The sequence below is a fragment of the Leucopleurus acutus genome (assembly GCF_964270905.1).
Source record: "Leucopleurus acutus genome assembly, chromosome: 20".
NCBI classification, from domain to species: domain Eukaryota; kingdom Metazoa; phylum Chordata; class Mammalia; order Artiodactyla; family Delphinidae; genus Leucopleurus; species Leucopleurus acutus.
Genome location: NC_139162.1, coordinates 14,667,197 through 14,684,667, shown reverse-complemented (window position 1 = coordinate 14,684,667; position 17,471 = coordinate 14,667,197). Strand labels below are relative to the sequence as shown.

Below are 17,471 nucleotides of genomic sequence, written 5' to 3'. Positions count from 1 at the left end.
TAAGTCATCGATGTCCCTTATAAAGACATAGTAACAGAAAAATTTACTGAAATGCAGGAAAATGAACAGGCCTGGATGCATTAAATCAGATACTTATATAGAAGAGAACAAAGAAGAAGTCATTTTCTGTAATTTGCCCTTGAACTATTCCATATTGATACAGAGTATTTTCCTCTTCATTAATTGAGGTAATGGGAATCTTAGCACTAGAGAGAGTAGGCAGAGCAGTGAGAGGAAGTATGACTGCTTCCTCTTGCTCTTACCCAGTACTTACTCCGTGAATGCCTTGCTACTCCTAACCCGACAAGTTATGTTCATCTTCTTGTTCCTTTGACCTATTCCTTCATCCCTACCTAATGTACTTTGTATTTGGGTGCAAGTTTTAAACTGTTTGTGGGCATGGTCCCCTTTCCTTTCTCTTTATTTAATTTGTACATGTATTTGCCAATCTGGATTGTCTCTAACTCAGTTTATAAACAAAGAACTCGAGGTACAGCTATCTGTGGTTATTTACTTACTACCTTGCAAAATGAGGCAAGTAGTGAAATTCTTATGCTGTTTAGGAAAGAGAAAAAAGGATCATACTTCTATTTTTCTTTTGGTCAGCACATTTAGTAAAATTTATTTCTAATGATTTTCTTATTTCTGAATATTAAGGATGAACCATCTGAAAACCATGTTTATTGAGAATCTGGAGGGAAATAAGTACATCACCCACATGGATCTGCGGGACAATCAGCTGACTGACTTAGATCTTAGCTCCTTGTGCAACTTGGAGCAGCTGCATTGTGAGCGGAACCAGCTGAGGGAGCTGACGCTCAGTGGCTTCTCCCTTCGAGCTCTCTACGCCAATTCGAACAGTGAGTTCTCTACCCAGTCTCCTGTATTTCCTCTTGTAGCTCTTGTCCAAGCTTTCCAAGAACGATGGCATCTGGGGTGTTCCTCAGATACTCTGCGAAGTGGAGTTTGAGGTTCACTGAGACCTAGCTTTAAGTTTGCCGTCAACACTTCAGTGGTTGAGATATGCATAAAAAGACATTGCAGGACAATTTGAGATTCACTAAGTGAACATAATAATAAGAGGCATTCTGCAAAATGACAGGAAGTCAGGAGGGTGGGCAAGCATGTTCAAAAGAGAATATCAGTGATGGTCTAAAACAAGGGTTGTCCAGCTACAGCCCAGGGGCTAAATCTGGCCTACCATCTGTTTTTGTATGGCTCACGTGGAATGGGTTTTTACATTTTTTAATGGTTGGATTTTAAAAAAATCAAAGGAAGAATAATTTTGACATGGGAAAGTTATATGAAATTCAAATTTAAGTGAATAAAGTTTGATGGGCACACACCCACATTCATTTGTCTACGTATTAACCACTCTCATGCTACAATGGCAAAATTGAGTAGTTTTAAGAGAGACCACGTGGCCCACAAAGGCCAAAATATTACTAAATATTTAGCCCTTTACAGAAAAAGTTTGCCAATCTCTAGTCTAAAACCTTGTGCTGCCTCAGTTCCAGAATGAGAAGCCCTTCATTTCAATAGTGATTTGTTTGCCCCAGGAATATTTTTCAGTGTAAAAGGCCACATATTTGTTGAGGCCATTCTGTTTATAGAGAGTTCTTCTTTACCACAGAAATTATAGTTGACCCTTGAACAACATGGGTTTGAGCTGCACAGTTTTTTTTTGCTTTGTTTGTTTTGTTTTGTTTTGGCCACACTGTGTAGCTTGCAAGGTCTTCGTTCCCCAACCACGGATTGAACCCGGGCCACAGCAGTGAAAGCACTAAGTCCTAACCACTGGACAGCCAGGGGATTCCCTGCACAGGTCCACTTAAACATGGATTTTTTTCAATAGTAAATACATTTGACCCTTGAATAATGCAGGGTTTAGAGGCACCAATCCTCTAAACAGTCAAAAGTGGGAGTATAACTTTACAGTTAGCCCTCTGTATCCGTGATTCCGTATCTGTAGATTCAACCAACCACGGATTGTGTAGTGTTGTAGTATTTACATATATATATATATAAAGTTATATGCGGATTTTCAACTGCACAGAGGGTCAGTGCCCATAACCCCCACATTGTTCAAGGGTCAACTGTAACTACTTTTTCTGTGTTTAAAGAAGTAAAGGAAAAGATGTTTAATTTCACTAAGTATCAGTCAAAGAAATGCAAATTTAGATAATACCATTTTATACTCATCAAATAAAAATAATAACACTAAGTGCTTACTGAAGATGTGGAGAAGCAGTACCTCTCAAACGCTGCCAGGGGGAGTTGGTAAAGCCAACATGGAGAGCAGCATGATGGTGTCAGAGAAGTAAGATACACAGAGCCCGTGTTCTAGCAGCTTCCCTGCTTGGAATATCTCCCAGACACTCACATAGGAGATGTGTCCTAGAATGTTTATCACAGCATTGTATGTTATAGTGAAAAAAACTAAAAATATGACTATAAATAGGAAAATGGGTAAACAAAGCAATGATAAATTTATATAATAGAATATTGCACAGCAATGGAAATGAATGTACTAGAGCTTTGTGTATTAGTATGGATAAATCTCAGAAATCTTTTGAGCAAAAAAAGAAAGTGCATATTTTGATATCCAGCAGTGAAAAGAATGGTCCTCTTGAAACAGAAAGGTACCTATGAATTACTCATTCTAAAAGCCTGTGGATTGGACTTCCCTGGTGGTGCAGTGGTTAAGAATCCACATGCCATGGAGCAACTAAGCCTGTGTGCCACAACTACTGAGCCTGAGCTCTAGAGCCCACGAGCCACAACTGCTGAGCCCACGTGCCACAACTACTGAAGCCTGTGCACCTAGAGCCCAAACTCCACAACAAAGAGAAGCCACCGCAGTGAGAAGCTCGCACACCACAGCGAAGAATAGCCCCCCCGCTCGCCGCAACTAGAGAAAGCCCGCATACAGCAATGAAGACCCAATGCAGCCAAAAATAAATAAATAAATACATTTATTAAAAAAAAAAAATAAAAGCCTATGGATTTAGAATGAGATACCAAGTCTGTTACCCCTCCATGGTGTTATTTCCTTTTGGCCAATTGTAATCAGATAATTCTTGGTTTTTCTGACTTTTTAAAATTTTGTTCCCCTTTTTGATACTCTTGTGACCCATATTGGTCTGATTTTGGGAGAGATTAATTATATTCAGGATTTTATTACTTCAACTGGTGGTCAAGAATAAACATAAATGAGGTTTGCTTTCTTATTTTTAACACTATGTTAGGTATTCAGGAGTCAGTGGTTGAGTACACTATGATAGTTATATAAAATTTTAAAACACATAAAAATGTTGTCTGCTTAGCTCTAAGTATGCCATGACAGTATGAAAGAATCCATGGGAATGATAAAAATCATATTCCGGATGGTGTTTGCCTCTTGGTATGTGCAGCGTTTTGATTCTTAAAAAGGCTGAAGCATATAAGGCAGAATGTCACGATTTGTTAAAAGCTAGGTGATGGGTGAAAGAATATTCATTACCTTATTCCCTTTTCTGTATTGCTAAAATATATTATTAGGATAAAAGAGAGTTAAGGGGCTTCCCTGGTGGTGCAGTAGTTGAGAGTCAGCCTGCCGATGCAGGGCACATGGGTTTGTGCCCCGGTCCGGGAGGATCCTACATGCCGCAGAGCGGCTGGGCCCGTGAGCCATGGCCGCTGAGCCTGCGCGTCCGGAGCCTGTGCTCCGCAATGGGAGAGGCCACAACAGTGAGAGGCCCGCGTACCAAAAAAAAAGAGAGTTAAGACTTCTCTTTTCATTGCCTTTTATCATGTTATAGAAGCTTCAAATTGTAGCTTAGATTAATTGTTAGGGCTGTTTGTTGAGTCGTGCTGTTTATACATGTTGTGAGATGGTAGTAGTTCTTTTGTCCTGGAAATACTTGTTATCAGGCCTAATGTGTATTCTTAAAGTATCTAGAGACTCTGAATGACCGGCCCTCTGGGAGAAGACCCATTGACATACACGTAGACCTTCCTAGTAGATTCTGTCACAGTACTGTTAATGGGGCTTGTTCTGTTCACAGAATCCTTAAATTGTACAACCTGGAAGAATTCACATCAACACTTGAGGTTTTGACACCTCAAAAGTAAAGAACTCAGCTTTCAGCCTCACAAAAGAATTTTTCCAAATGGCCAGCTAGCATAGGAAGTGCCATCACACCAGGGTCATCAGGGATATGCAAATTGGAACCTCACTGTGACACCACTGCACACCTCCCAGAATGACGGGAATAAAAAAGGCTGAAAATACCAGTGCCAGTTGTTGGGCATGTAAATTGTTGCAACCACTTTGGAAAACTGCATGGTAGTATCTCCTGAAGTCACACATATGCACCCACCTCACTCAGCAGTTCCTCTCCTAAGCTTGTATTCAACATAAATGCTTATGTTAGTCCACAAAAGACGTGGACAAAATGTTCACAGAGGCACTATTCATAGTAACCCTCAGCTAGACAAGACTTAAAATGCCCATCAACTCTACAATGGGTAAATAAATTGTGGTATATTCCCAGGAAAAATTTTATACAGCCATGAGAATGGATGAACTACAATCATATTCACTAATATGAACAAATATCTCACAAGCACAATGTTCAGTGATGAAGCCAGACAAAAAAATTATATATAATGATGTGTATATTCATATAAATAGGTAAAAGTAATCTGTATGTGGGGTAGTGACTAGAGGGAGGGGGGATGAGAGGAAGTTTCCGGGCAGCTGGTACTGCTCTGTTTCTTGATCTGCCTACTGGTTATACCAGTGTGTTCTTTTGTAAAAATTCATTGATCTATACATTTAAGGTTACTGTACTTTTCTTTATTTGTTTTGCTTTAATTAAAAATTAAGATGTTGGGCTTCCCTGGTGGCGCAGTGGTTGAGAGTCTGCCTGCCAATGCAGGGGACACGGGTTCGTGCCCCGGTCCGGGAAGATCCCAAATGCCGCGGAACGGCTGGGCCCGTGAGCCATGGCCGCTGAGCCTGCGCGTCTGGAGCCTGTGCTGCGCAACGGGAGAGGCCACAACAGTGAGAGGCCCGTGTACTGCAAAAAAAAAAAAAAATTAAAATGTTGCCAGGGAAAATTCAGTTATTCATTTTTAAGGTTAATAAGCTAAGCAATTATTATTAACATTTAACAGCTGCCTGATCCAGTGTGACTCCGTTGCAGTACCCAAAATCCTCCAATTAGTTGTTGTATTTGGTTTTCAAATGGGGATGAAGCAGTTAAATAAAGTTAGTCAATGTGAGTTACCCACTGTTTTTTTTTAATTTTTAATTTTAATAGATCTTTATTGGAGTATAATTGCTTCACAATACTGTGTTAGTTTCTGTTGCACACCAAAGTGAATCAGCCACATGCATACACACGTCCCCGGATCCCCTTCCTCTTGAGCTGGGACGAAGTGAGAGTAGCATCAACATATATACACTACCGAATGTAAAGTAGCTAGTGGAATGGGCTTCCCTGGTGGCCCAGTGGTTAAGAATCCACCTGCCAGTGAAGGGGACATGGGTTCGAGCCCTGGTCCGGGAAGATCCCACATGCTGCGGAGCAGCTAAGCCCGTGTGCCACAACTACTGAGCCTGCACTCTACAGCCCACAAGCCACAACTACTGAGCCCACGTGCCACAACTGCTGAAGCCCGTGCACCTAGAGCCCGTGCTCTGCAACAAGAGAAGCCACCTCAATAAGAAGCCCACACACCACAATGAAGAGTAGCCCCCGCTCACCACAACCAGAGAAAGCCTGAGTGCAGCAACGAAGAACCAACACAGCCAAAAATTAATTAATTAATTAATTAAAAGTAGCTAGTGGGAAGCAGCAGTGTAGCACAGGGAGATCAGCTCGGTGCTTTGTGATACCCACTGTTTTTCATCTTTAGTTCATGTCAGTAGGTGACATCAATTTTCATTAGCTTTCCCCCTTGTTTACTCTCAGTTACATTCTTCTTTGGAGAACGTCACTAACACCAATCTGTTTTCTGATTAGGGCTGACAGCAGTGAATGTCTATCCAGTACCCAGTCTGCTCACTTCTCTAGAACTCTCCCGGTGAGTGTGTCTCATGAGGGTGGTGCTTGCTTGATTCCTGTATTTAAGAGATGTCTGTGGGCACTTGCACAGTTTTGAGGTACAAGAAATGCTAATACATTGAAATATTTGGAGAACCAGGAGAAGAGCCAAGGTTGAGTGAAGGAATAAGTTTAATGGCCATGCTATTTAGATAAAGGAAGGTCCTCTTGAAACAGGAAGGTGCCTCTGAATTACTCGTTAAAGTTTGTGGATTTAGCATGAGTTGTAAACAAAGATCTCTTTCCCCTCCATGGCAGTGATTTTCTTTTTCCAATTGGAATCAGATACTTCTTGGTTTTTAGTGACTTAAAATGTTGTTCTCTTATTTATTTGATACTCTTGTGACCCATGTTAATCTGATTTTCAGAGAGATATTAATTATATTCAGGATTTTATTTCTTCTGTTTGTGGTCAAGAACAAATGTAAATGAAGTTTGCTTTCTTTCCTTCATTCATTTTTAATACTGTGTTAGGCATTCAGGAGTCACTGGCTGAGTTTTACAGTCTAGTGGAGAGTTTGACCATCACATAAGCAGTAAGAGGGCAGCATCATAAGTGCTGTGAGTATAGAGTGCTAGAAGCAGGTACAAGGGGCAGTGGACAGAGTCCTATATGCTCAGGGTTTTCATAAAGATTGAAGGAGGGCTTCCCTGGTGGCGCAGTGGTTGAGAGTCCGCCTGCCGATGCAGGGGACAGGGGTTCGTGCCCTGGTCCGGGAAGATCCCACATGCCGCGGAGCGGCTGGGCCCGTGAGCCATGGCCGCTTGGTCTGTGCGTCCGGAGCCTGTGCTCTGCAACGGGAGAGGCCACAACAGTGAGAGGCCCGTGTACCGCAAAAAAAAAAAAGATTAAAGGAGACAGTAAACGCAAAATATGTAGCATAGTGCCTGGCATAAAATGAGTCTCTCAAGAAATATAAGCTGTGATAGCCAGGTTTCTTTTTGTTGTTGTTACTTTATCATCATTATTATTAAGCTGTTGTTCTAGATTCCCTTCCATCCATTTCTTTCTGTCATACCTTCCCATCAAAACCCCAACATGGATCAAGACTAAGATTGACCTTCCCCACTGAGCTTGATCATTACTGAAGAAGATCATGTATTTAGTTTCCAGCCTCATCTGGAGTCTCTTCTGCCGTCAGCTCCTTTGAGTGTCCTGACATCTGTTCCAAATTGCTTGGCTTCTCTCAGCCCCACTGCCCCTCATCTCCTTGGCTCCAGGGCTCAGTTTCCCACTTGACTGGGAAAATAGAGGTCATCATGGGTGATCTCTTTCAGCTTCCTACCCCCTTGCGTAAATTCATGTAGATTCATATCCGTTCTCTGCTTCTTTCCTCTGTTAAAGGCCAGTCCAGCCATCTGTGCCTTTGATCCCGTGCACTCCCACTGCTCTGAACCTTGCTCTGTTAGTCATCCTCCTCCTCCTCCTCCTCTCACGCGTGTTCAGTGTTTTTCTTTTATCTTTTTTTTTTTTTTTTTTTTTGCAGTACATGGGCCTCTCACTGCCGTGGCCTCTCCCGTTGCGGAGCACAGGCTCCGGACGCGCAGACTCAGCGGCCATGGCTTATGGGCCCAGCCGCTCCATGGCATTTGGGATCTTCCCGGACCGGGGCACGAACCCGTGTCCCCTGCATCGGCAGGCAGACTCTCAACCACTGAGCCACCAGGGAAGCCCTGGTGTTTTTCTTTTCCTTGGTCTCTACGCACACTCATAGCTCCTGTCTTAACAAACAAAAAATGTTCCCTTTATCTTGCAACCCCTCTAGTTATTGTCTGTTCCCTTATCCCTCTCATCCCTTTTTGTCCAAATTTCTCAAGAATTATCTGCATTTCTTGGCTCAATTTCCTGTTCCCCTTTGTTCACCCCACCACAACTGGCTTTAGATCTCCTCTTGTGGAACTTTTCTGTATTGACACTGTTCATCTTGTTTTCTTTTCTTCAAATGTGCTGTTTCCTTGGCTGGTTGAGACAGTGTGATTTTTTTTCATGCTGCTCTAACCATTTCTTCTGTCTCTTCCTTAACTCCTCTTTTTTAGCTAGCCCTTTAAAGGTCAGTTATCCCAGGGTCTCTCTTTGGCCCACTGCACTTCTCATTTGACATGATCTCATTTACTCCCAGGATTTCACTACACTTCAATGTCAGCATCACCCAGATCACCAGTCCAGACCTCCTTCCTTTAGCCTCAGACCTGTATGTCCAATTTCATAACAGATGTTTCAACCTGTACTTCTCCAAGTACCTCAAATATGTGCAAAATTAAATTTATTATCCACCCCTCCACCCGCACTTTAACTTGTCTTGTTTTCTGTTTTGGCTTTTGGCATTATCATAAGACAATCAGATCCAGATGGACACCACTGAAATTCATGATTCCCAACCTCATTTGGAGCTTATCAGTCCTTTCTCTGGATAGGATTTCCTCTCTGGTTATCTATGCTAAAGCCTAAATATCACTTTTGATTCTTCCCTCTGCTCCACTCACATGTCTAATCCATCTCCAAGTCATTTTGATTTTTGTCTCCTACATGTTTCTGGCGCCCCTCCCCTCCCTTCCAGGTGTGTTACTACTCATTGAGGCCCTCATCATTCCCTGTCTGGAATTCTCGTTATAACAGCTTCCTGATTACGGTTCCTTTTACTAATATCACCACCTCAACCAGACCTCCGTGTATGCACAGAGCGAGCTCTTAAAAGTGCAAAACTGCTCACCGACCCTTCAGCGATCCCCCTACGTCTGCAGGATAAAGTCACAACCTCCTAGACATGATCAGATAGTTCTAGCCTTGTTTCTTCCCACTCTGTGCTCTGTATTGGCTGTTCCAGCATCACCAAACTGCTTATTCTTCTTTTCTTGCCTCTGTGCTCTAGCTCATGTTGTCACCTCTGGCTTGGAATGTCCACCACACCTCCGGTGTGTACAGCATTCTTCAAATTCTACTCCGGATGTCATATTTCTTAGGGAGCTTGCCTTGAAGTGCTTCCTTCACTAAGCAGTCAGAGCAGCATCTGCGTTTCTCTTACAGCACTTATTTCATTCTGCCTCATCGTATTGATCCATCGATCAGTAGGTACTTTGAGGCTTGAGGAAGCTCAGTAACATCTGAAAATAAATTCCTGTGACTGAATATCTGCCCAGTGCGCTAGTAAATATTTGAATTCACATTCTAAATGATCCGGAACTTTTCCCCCACTAGTTATCTTTTGTCCTTACTTCTTCACTTTTATTCATTTCGTTCATTTTTTCCCAGAATTTGCTTCTCTTCTCCCCGCATCATTACTTGAGGAAATCCTACTCATCTTTGAAGATTTGTTTAAAATGCCTCTTCTTCCTTTAAGGCTTTCCTCCCCATCCCATCCCACCCCACCACCTATGTGCTTTTCTATACCGAAGGCTTTTGTATCTTCATTGAGCCCGCAGCACGCTTGATCCAGTGTCAGGTATGTATGTGTGCTTGTCTCTCTCCACATTTCTATCAGCGACATTCATTGAGCACCTACTGTATTCCAGGCAGAGCATCAGGGATGCCTTGGGGATAGTGCTTCTGCCCTCAGGGAGCTCAGGGGACCATTAACGGTACATTACAGACTAGTGAAATGGAATGAGTTCCACTCATCATCTTAAATGATGCCTTTTAATTATTTATTTTCTGCAGAAACCTGCTTGAGTGTGTCCCTGACTGGGCCTGTGAAGCAAAGAAGATAGAAATATTAGATGTGAGCTATAATCTCCTGACAGAGATTCCTATGAGGTATGCATGTGTTAACGTATATATTATGTGTGTATTTAATTAATTTTCCTATATTTGGGTTGCCTTTCAAGGGTACTTAGATTCATTTGTTCAGTAAATATTGAGTATCTGCTAAGTGCAGGGCAGCGTGAGTGCCGTAAAGAATACAGTAACGCCTAAGGCATAGTCTTGGCCTGCAAGGAACTTAGTAAACAGATAGTTGGGGTGACCTGTGCAGAGATAACTGATAAAATGTAACAAGAGTTGCTGGCATAGGTCGATGACATGATAGTGATAATAGAACATTTGTATTGGATGATTTATTATGAACTGGGCAATGTTCTAAGACCTTCACTTTCATTATCTTATTTAATCCTGTATCAACCTTATAAGTGCTGTTATCCTCCTCTTACAAATAACGAAACTAAGGCTTAGAGTGGGTAGGTAATTTGTCCAACATTGCACTTAACTAGGAAGTGATAGGAGCTGGCATTTGAATGGAGTAGTCATTCTTACTCCAAAGCCTCACCCTTGGTCACTACACTATATAAATAAAATGTTTTAGAAATTCAGAACTTTGGATAATTAGAGAATGCTACATGGAGAATGCCTGTTTGAATTGACCTTTATAAGATGGTAGGATTTCTGTATGTGGAGGGGAAAGATGAAGGTGTTGGGAGGTGTGGGGGGGTATATTAAAAAGTACCAAGATGTGAAATGTGAGGTTATTACTTAGTGGAGTCTTTAAAAGTAAATTAGAGGGTTTGTAGCATAGTAGGTATGAACACAGCTTTGGAGTCAGACTTTAATCCAAATCCTGACTATACCATTTACTACATTTGATGTGAGATCTTTGGCAAATCAAAGTCACTTAACCCTTCTGGACCTAACAGTTAAATGTCCTGGCACATTTTAAGAATTGAATAAGGAGTAGTGTTTGTTATAATAAATTTTGTTATTAGCTTATTATAATCAATTATATTAATAATAAATTCACTGAATTTTTGGTGCTATCTGTCTAGACCTAAAATCTAAATTGATTTATTACACAAATTGCTTTTTTTGTTTAGATGTGTTCTGGGCTGTGTGCTTTCATTAATTCACCTTTTCCCAGAATGACCTGAATGACTTCCTGGTGGGTGGTGGGTAAACATATGGTTGTGGCTGCTTTCTTGGCTCAGGCACCTGTCAGTGATTATACTGTCTAGAAGAACACAATTCTATTAGTTTACTGATTTTAGTTAAATAGCCAAGGGAAGACTCAGGAAGAGAGATTTAAGTCCGTTTTTTGTTGTTTCTTTGTGCTCTATCCCCCTAGAATCCTTAGTAGCTTGAGTCTTAGAAAACTAATGGTGGGACACAATCACGTGCAGAACCTTCCAGCACTGGTGGAGCACATCCCTCTCGAGGTGTTGGATATTCAGCATAACTTGCTCACCAGGCTGCCAGATACCCTCTTCTCTAAGGCCTTAAAGTAAGTACTGTAGATTTTATTTGGAAGAGCAGAATCATTGGCTAAGCAAATTGCCTGGACTTGTCATTGGAGTAACATTTGGAACCATCTTTACAGAGTGTTTATCTCATAATCCAGCTATGGGTGAAGATTTACTTGCAATTTGTATGGAATAAAATATGACACTGTCTTTTTTTTATATAAATTTATTTATTTAGTTGTGGCTGTGTTGGGTCTTCGTTGCTGCATGCAGTCTTTCTCTAGTTGTGGCGAGCAGGGCCTACTCTTCGTTGCAGTGCACGGGCTTCTTACTGCAGTGGCTTCTCTTGTTGTGGAGCACAGGCTCTAGGCGCGCAGGCTTCAGTAGTTGTGGCACACGGGCTCAGTAGTTGTGACTCACAGGCTCTAGAGCACAGGCTCAGTAGTTATGGCACACGGGTTTAGTTGCTCCATGGCATGTGGGATCTTCCCAGACCAGGGCTCGAACCCGTGTCCCCTGCATTGGCAGGGGGATTCTCAACCACTGCGCCACCAGGGAAGCCCCATGACACTGCCTTATGAGGCAGGAATCTTCAACTCAAAAGGTGAAATAACCATCAAGTACTTAGGAAGTTACAGTGTTGTAAACAGATTTAAAGAGCTTAGGAAGGTTCAGGCTTTCATCTCAGAAAGCCTCTTTGATCTTCAAATAGAGGTTTCAGCATTCTGTTACAGCTTCTTTGGGTACTTTTCAGCTTTTGTATTAGGAGAAACGGGCATACCACTGAAGTTAATTTAGTTTTTGCTTCTAGCTTTGCTAAGCTATCACTAAGTTATATTCTTTGTTTGCAGGGCTTTTTTACTCCCTACTTTGAAAACTGTGCATTTAAAGTTATGTTGTTCCAAAAGTATTATTTTCTCATTGTAAATTAACAAATAGTATGTCTTCCTATTTTAATACCTGTAATCAGGTTTATTTAACACGTATGTCACCATTAAATGAAAATTGGTTTTTAATTATAGTTTTCTGTAATATGGAGAAGGCAGTATTGTTCTTCAATTCTGACGTGGAGAAAGCAGAGAGAAACAGTGGTAATTGAACTAGGCGGCAGGAGGCACACAAAAAGCATTTAGCCCTCAAGTGTCTGGCTTGTTCTCTGTCAGTTAATACATCTCTTAATGTGTAATATGCTTGGTTGGAGTTTCCTAAAAATAAAATCTTTGGAAATTCTAAAAAAACATTTGAGGGAAATTTTCTTTTTGGAAAGTTTTAGTGCAGTAACATTTGTTAATTAATAAGTATTTGTTAGTAATGCATTACAGTGCATTTCATTCTGATGACAGTCTGAATAAAATTAGTTTCAGCTCTAGAATCTTTAGTAAGGAAGTTACCTAGCAGTTGTAGCAAATTGTCAATAATATTTAATACTAACTCTGCATGGAGCACTTTTGGGATATATGAAGACACAAACAGACACACAGTTCCCTCAACAACTTAAAAGCTAATTCGCAATGTGGATCATACAGTTTGAAGAAGACTTAAGAACACAGTTTAATAATATTAGCTGCCTTTTGCTGAGCATGTTCTGTATGTACCAAACACCATGCTAGGCAGATTTTTAAAATCATACCATGTTTTACTTCTTAGATTGGTGAAGATTAAAATGAATTATGATACTCAGTGTTGACAAAGGTGCGAGCAAATGCAATCGTATGTCCTTCTAGTGGCATAGCCTTTCTGAAGTATAATTTGATAAAGCCTTTCTGGGGCTCATTTTGTCAGTATATGTATAAAAATCTTAAAGATATATGTAGCCTTTGACCCCACATATTCTGCTTCTGGGAATATGGCCTAAAGAAATAATTGGGTGAGGACTCGAAGGTGCTCATTATAATGCCTATGATGGCAAACAATTGGAAACAGCCGATATGCCCATTATTAGGGGACTATAGGGGGATTGGCTAAATAAATATGATCCTATTAAAATCAGACAAACATTTTTCTAAAGGGTGTTCTCACAGTTCATATATTTGTGCACATGATACTCAGCAACATCGTTTCGGTGGTCATGCAGACAGTAAAACATGAAGCTGTGTTAGAATTAGACCACCACAGAATCCCGGGAACACAACTAAGCCTGCATTCTTCCCTCTGTGCTTGGCTTACATGAGTTGAGTAGAAGGAATTTTGTTTGGGTAGGATCAATCAGAGAAAACTACCTGGAGGAAATTACTTTTGTCATGAGTTTGGGAGCACGGAAAGGCAGTGTTACATACTGAGATGGCATGATGGTTTCCACACAAGAAGGCAACCAGTAGCCATAAAGGAAATGATTTGCGTGTGTTCTGTCAGTCTCAGATACTTGAATGCATCTGCAAATAGTCTGGAGTCTCTGCCCTCTGCTTGCACTGGGGAGGAGAGTCTGAGTGCACTGCAGCTGCTCTACCTGACCAACAACCTCCTGACAGATCAGTGTGTGCCCGTCCTGGTGGGGCACCCGCACCTGCGAATCTTGCATCTTGCAAACAACCAGCTACAGACTTTTCCTGCAAGGTAAGCAAACGCGAACTTTGATCGTATCAGATACATAACATGATTCTGCAGTTGTCAGACTACATCACAGCTGTTTTACTGGGTACTCTTGCTTTATGTTGACCGACTTACTGGTGCTGTGATTCTACTACTTGAATGGGAAGATCTGTACCCTGTTGTTAAGTATCAGTAACCACAGACATGGTGGTTAAAATGTGTTTAATTCTTAGTTCTATTTACTTAATAGTGGACTAAGAATTTTCAACCTAGAAAGTACAGGCTTATGAAATAAATTAAATTCTGAAGATAATTCTTTCTTTTCTCCTTTCAGCACTGATATATAAAATACTGTTGAGTCCATTAATTTGTTCATTTTTATATATGTTGAATGCCTACTGTATGTCAAGTACTATGTAAGTACTAGGGAAACAGTGGTGATTAAGTTACAGTCTCTGTCCTCAAGGAACTTGCAGTCAAATTAGGGAAATAGACAAGTATATAGGCAGTTGCAGTGCAGTGTAATAAATGCAGGATGTTAAAGATATGCACGGGTAGCTGCACTGAAGAGATGAATAGTATTTAGCCAGGCTACATTTATAAGACATAAGAGGGATATTTAGTGTTGTCAAAGTTTTTTTTTTTTACATCTTTATTGGAGTATAATTGCTTTACAATGGTGTGTTAGTTTCTGCGTTATAACAAAGTGAATTAGCTATACATATACATATATCCCTTGTCAAAGTTTTAAACAGTGTCAGTGGAGAAATAAGTATCTTCCAAAATACATTTGATTAAAAAAAATTTTTTTTAGAAAATTTGACACCAGAGGCACTTCCCTGGTGGTCCAGTGGCCAAGACTCCATGCTCCCAATGCAGGACGCCTGGGTTTGATCCCTGGTCAGGGAACTAGATCCCACATGGCACAATTAAGAGTTCGCATGCCACAACTAAAAGATCCCACATGCCACAACTGCAGATCCCACTCGTGGCAACGAAGATTTCGCATGACGCAACTAAGACCCAGCACAGCCAAATAAATAAATATTTTTTAAAAAAAATATTAGGGGTTTCCCTGGTGGCGCAGTGGTTGAGAGTCCACCTGCCGATGCAGGGGATGCGGGTTCGTGCCCTGGTCTGGGAGGATCCCATGTGCTGCGGAGCAGCTGGGCCCGTGAGCCATGGCCGCTGAGCCCGCGCATCCGGAGGCTGTGCTCCGCAACGGGAGAGGCCACAGCAGTGAGAGGCCCGCGTACCGCAAAATAACAAACAAACAAACAAATTATTAAAAAAAGAAAATTTGACACCAGAAAAATCCATTTATACCATAAAGGTAGTCATTAAAAATCATGTTTTCAAAAACTAAGAACATAGGGAAATGACATTTGATATAATTTGAATGAAATTTTATATATATATTTCATATAAAATTATATCATGTTTGATACAATTTGAATGAAAAGAAAACTATTTTTATTCTAATTTTGTTTCACAAATTTTCTTAGAAATGTGTTAAAGTTGAAAAACGTAGAAATTTTAATTTTTGTGATTATAAAATGAGATATTTGGAGATATTGATTGCTTCCTTGAAAGAATTTGAAGAATGGCTTTTATTAATTAATTTTTTTTCTTTTTTTTCCGGCTGCATTGGGTCTTCATTGCTGCGTGGGGGCTTTCTCTAGTTGTGGTGAGCGGGGGCTACTCTTTGTTGCAGTATATGGGCTTCTCATTGTGGTGGCTTCTCTCTCTTTTTTTTTTTTTTTTTTCAGTACGCGGGCCTCTCACTGTTGTGGCCTCTCCCGTTGTGGAGCAGAGGCTCCGGACGCGCAGGCTCAGTGGCCATGGCTCACGCACCTAGCCGCTCTGCAGCATGTGGGATCTTCCTGGACCGGGGCACGAACCCATGTCCCCTGCATCGGCAGGTGGACTCTCAACCACTGCGCCACCAGGGAAGCCCTGTGGTGGCTTCTCTTTGTTGTGGAGCATGGCCTTCAGTAGTTGTTTCTCGCGGGCTCTAGAGCACAAGCTCTGTAGTTGTGGCATATGAGCTTAGTTGCTCCGGGGCATGTGGGATCTTCTTGGACGAGGGCTTGAACCTGTGTGCCCTGCATTGGCAGGCGGATTCTTAACCATTGGGCCACCAGGGAAGTCCCTGAACAATGGCTTTTAAAGTGAATACAGTATCTTAATTTCAGGATGTGATAGATCTCTTGAAATCCTATCAGATTAATTCAGTTGGCCTCAAATATGTTCATATAAAGTGCAAATGACGCACCACTGACAAGTTACATTAGTTTATGAAGCTGTTGGGAGATACCAGATGTAATACTCTGAAACTAATGAATTCCACCTAATTTGACGACACTCTTACTGTTGGAGTGGTCAAAAGCAGGCTGATAGAAAACTTAAAACACACCTAAGAATATGAAACTAAGAAGTTAGAAGTAAGGACAAGGATCAACAGGAGATTACACAAAATTAGAATAATCTGAATACAGATGATAAAACTAAATGTGTGACTTCCCTGGTGGCGCAGTGGTTAAGAATCCGCCTGCCAGTGCAGGTGACACTGGTTCGAGCCCTGGTCCAGGAAGATCCCACATGCCGCAGAGCAACTGAGCCCATGCGCCACAACTACTGAGCCCATGAGCCACAACTACTGAAGTCTGCGCACCTAGAGCCCATGCTCCGCAGCAAGAGAAGCCACCACAATGAGAAGCCTGCGCACCACAACAAAGAGTAGCTCCCGCTCGCCACGACTAGAGAAGGCCCGCGCGCAGCAATGAAAGACCCAACAGAGCCTAAATGAATGAATAAATGAATGAATGAATGGAATTTAGAGCATTATTTTAAAGAAAATGTATGTTCCGTACTGAATAATAAATCTCCTGTGAAGTTATCTCCTGAACAGTGTTATAATTGCACAGGCACAATCCCAAGTCTTTTGTTTCCTTTGGACTATTTTCAGAATCTAGCACAGTTCTGGGTGCTTAGTAAGACACTGAATGAGATACAGATGCTGCGTTTCTATCTATAAGTCAGAAGGATCCAAGTACGGAATTGTGTAAGAGAAAAGCATGAAATTTGGACGTGGGAATATTTTAAAAATATATTATTAAGTAAAAAAAAAAAGCAAGTTATTAAACAATACATATGATAAGCATCATGTTTTAATTCGAAACATAGAGTTTCATGCATTAAAAAGGCCAAGACTACTCTCCACCAAATTGTCGTCGGAGATTAAATCTGGTTGTGGGATTAAAAGGTTGTTTTTTTTATGTTCATCTTTATTTTTCAATTTTTTTCAGTGAGTATTACTATTGTAATAAGAAAGAAAACAATTTTACTGAGCTTAACTATTACAAAGTATTTATCAATTTTCTAGCAATGAAAATTATCAATATTTATGATATGTGAAAAGGGCAGGATATAAATTTCATGTAAAATCTACATATGAAAAATTTAGCAGGAAATTCAGCAAAATGAAAATAGTAATTTTTTCAAATTGATATTATCATTGATTTATTTTCTTTATTTGCTAAACTTTCTATGTTACAGTTTATTATTTTTACAGTGTTTAAAATTGGTAGATAAAGAGAAATCAGAGCAATTTGTAATAATCTGATAAAGGTGTTAGGCCATCTTAAGATGTTTTGCTTACTGTGTGGAAAACTTTGCTTACTGGAG

General features: G+C 40.8%; 1 protein-coding gene across 2 annotated transcripts in view; it reads left to right on the top strand.

Annotated features, from left to right (window-relative positions):
* PHLPP2 (PH domain and leucine rich repeat protein phosphatase 2) overlaps window positions 1–17,471 on the top strand; it is a gene marked incomplete at both ends in the record, with an annotated part of 69,466 nt that overhangs the window by 42,681 nt on the left and 9,314 nt on the right. The window contains 5 exons of one of the 2 annotated variants that reach the window (XM_082863053.1): window positions 658–860; window positions 6,012–6,072; window positions 9,748–9,843; window positions 11,141–11,296; window positions 13,608–13,808. In XM_082863053.1, the coding sequence (XP_082719179.1) occupies window positions 658–860; window positions 6,012–6,072; window positions 9,748–9,843; window positions 11,141–11,296; window positions 13,608–13,808 (717 nt within the window). The remainder of the gene's footprint in view (window positions 1–657; window positions 861–6,011; window positions 6,073–9,747; window positions 9,844–11,140; window positions 11,297–13,607; window positions 13,809–17,471) is intronic. The other variant, XM_082863054.1, reaches the window with a different exon arrangement.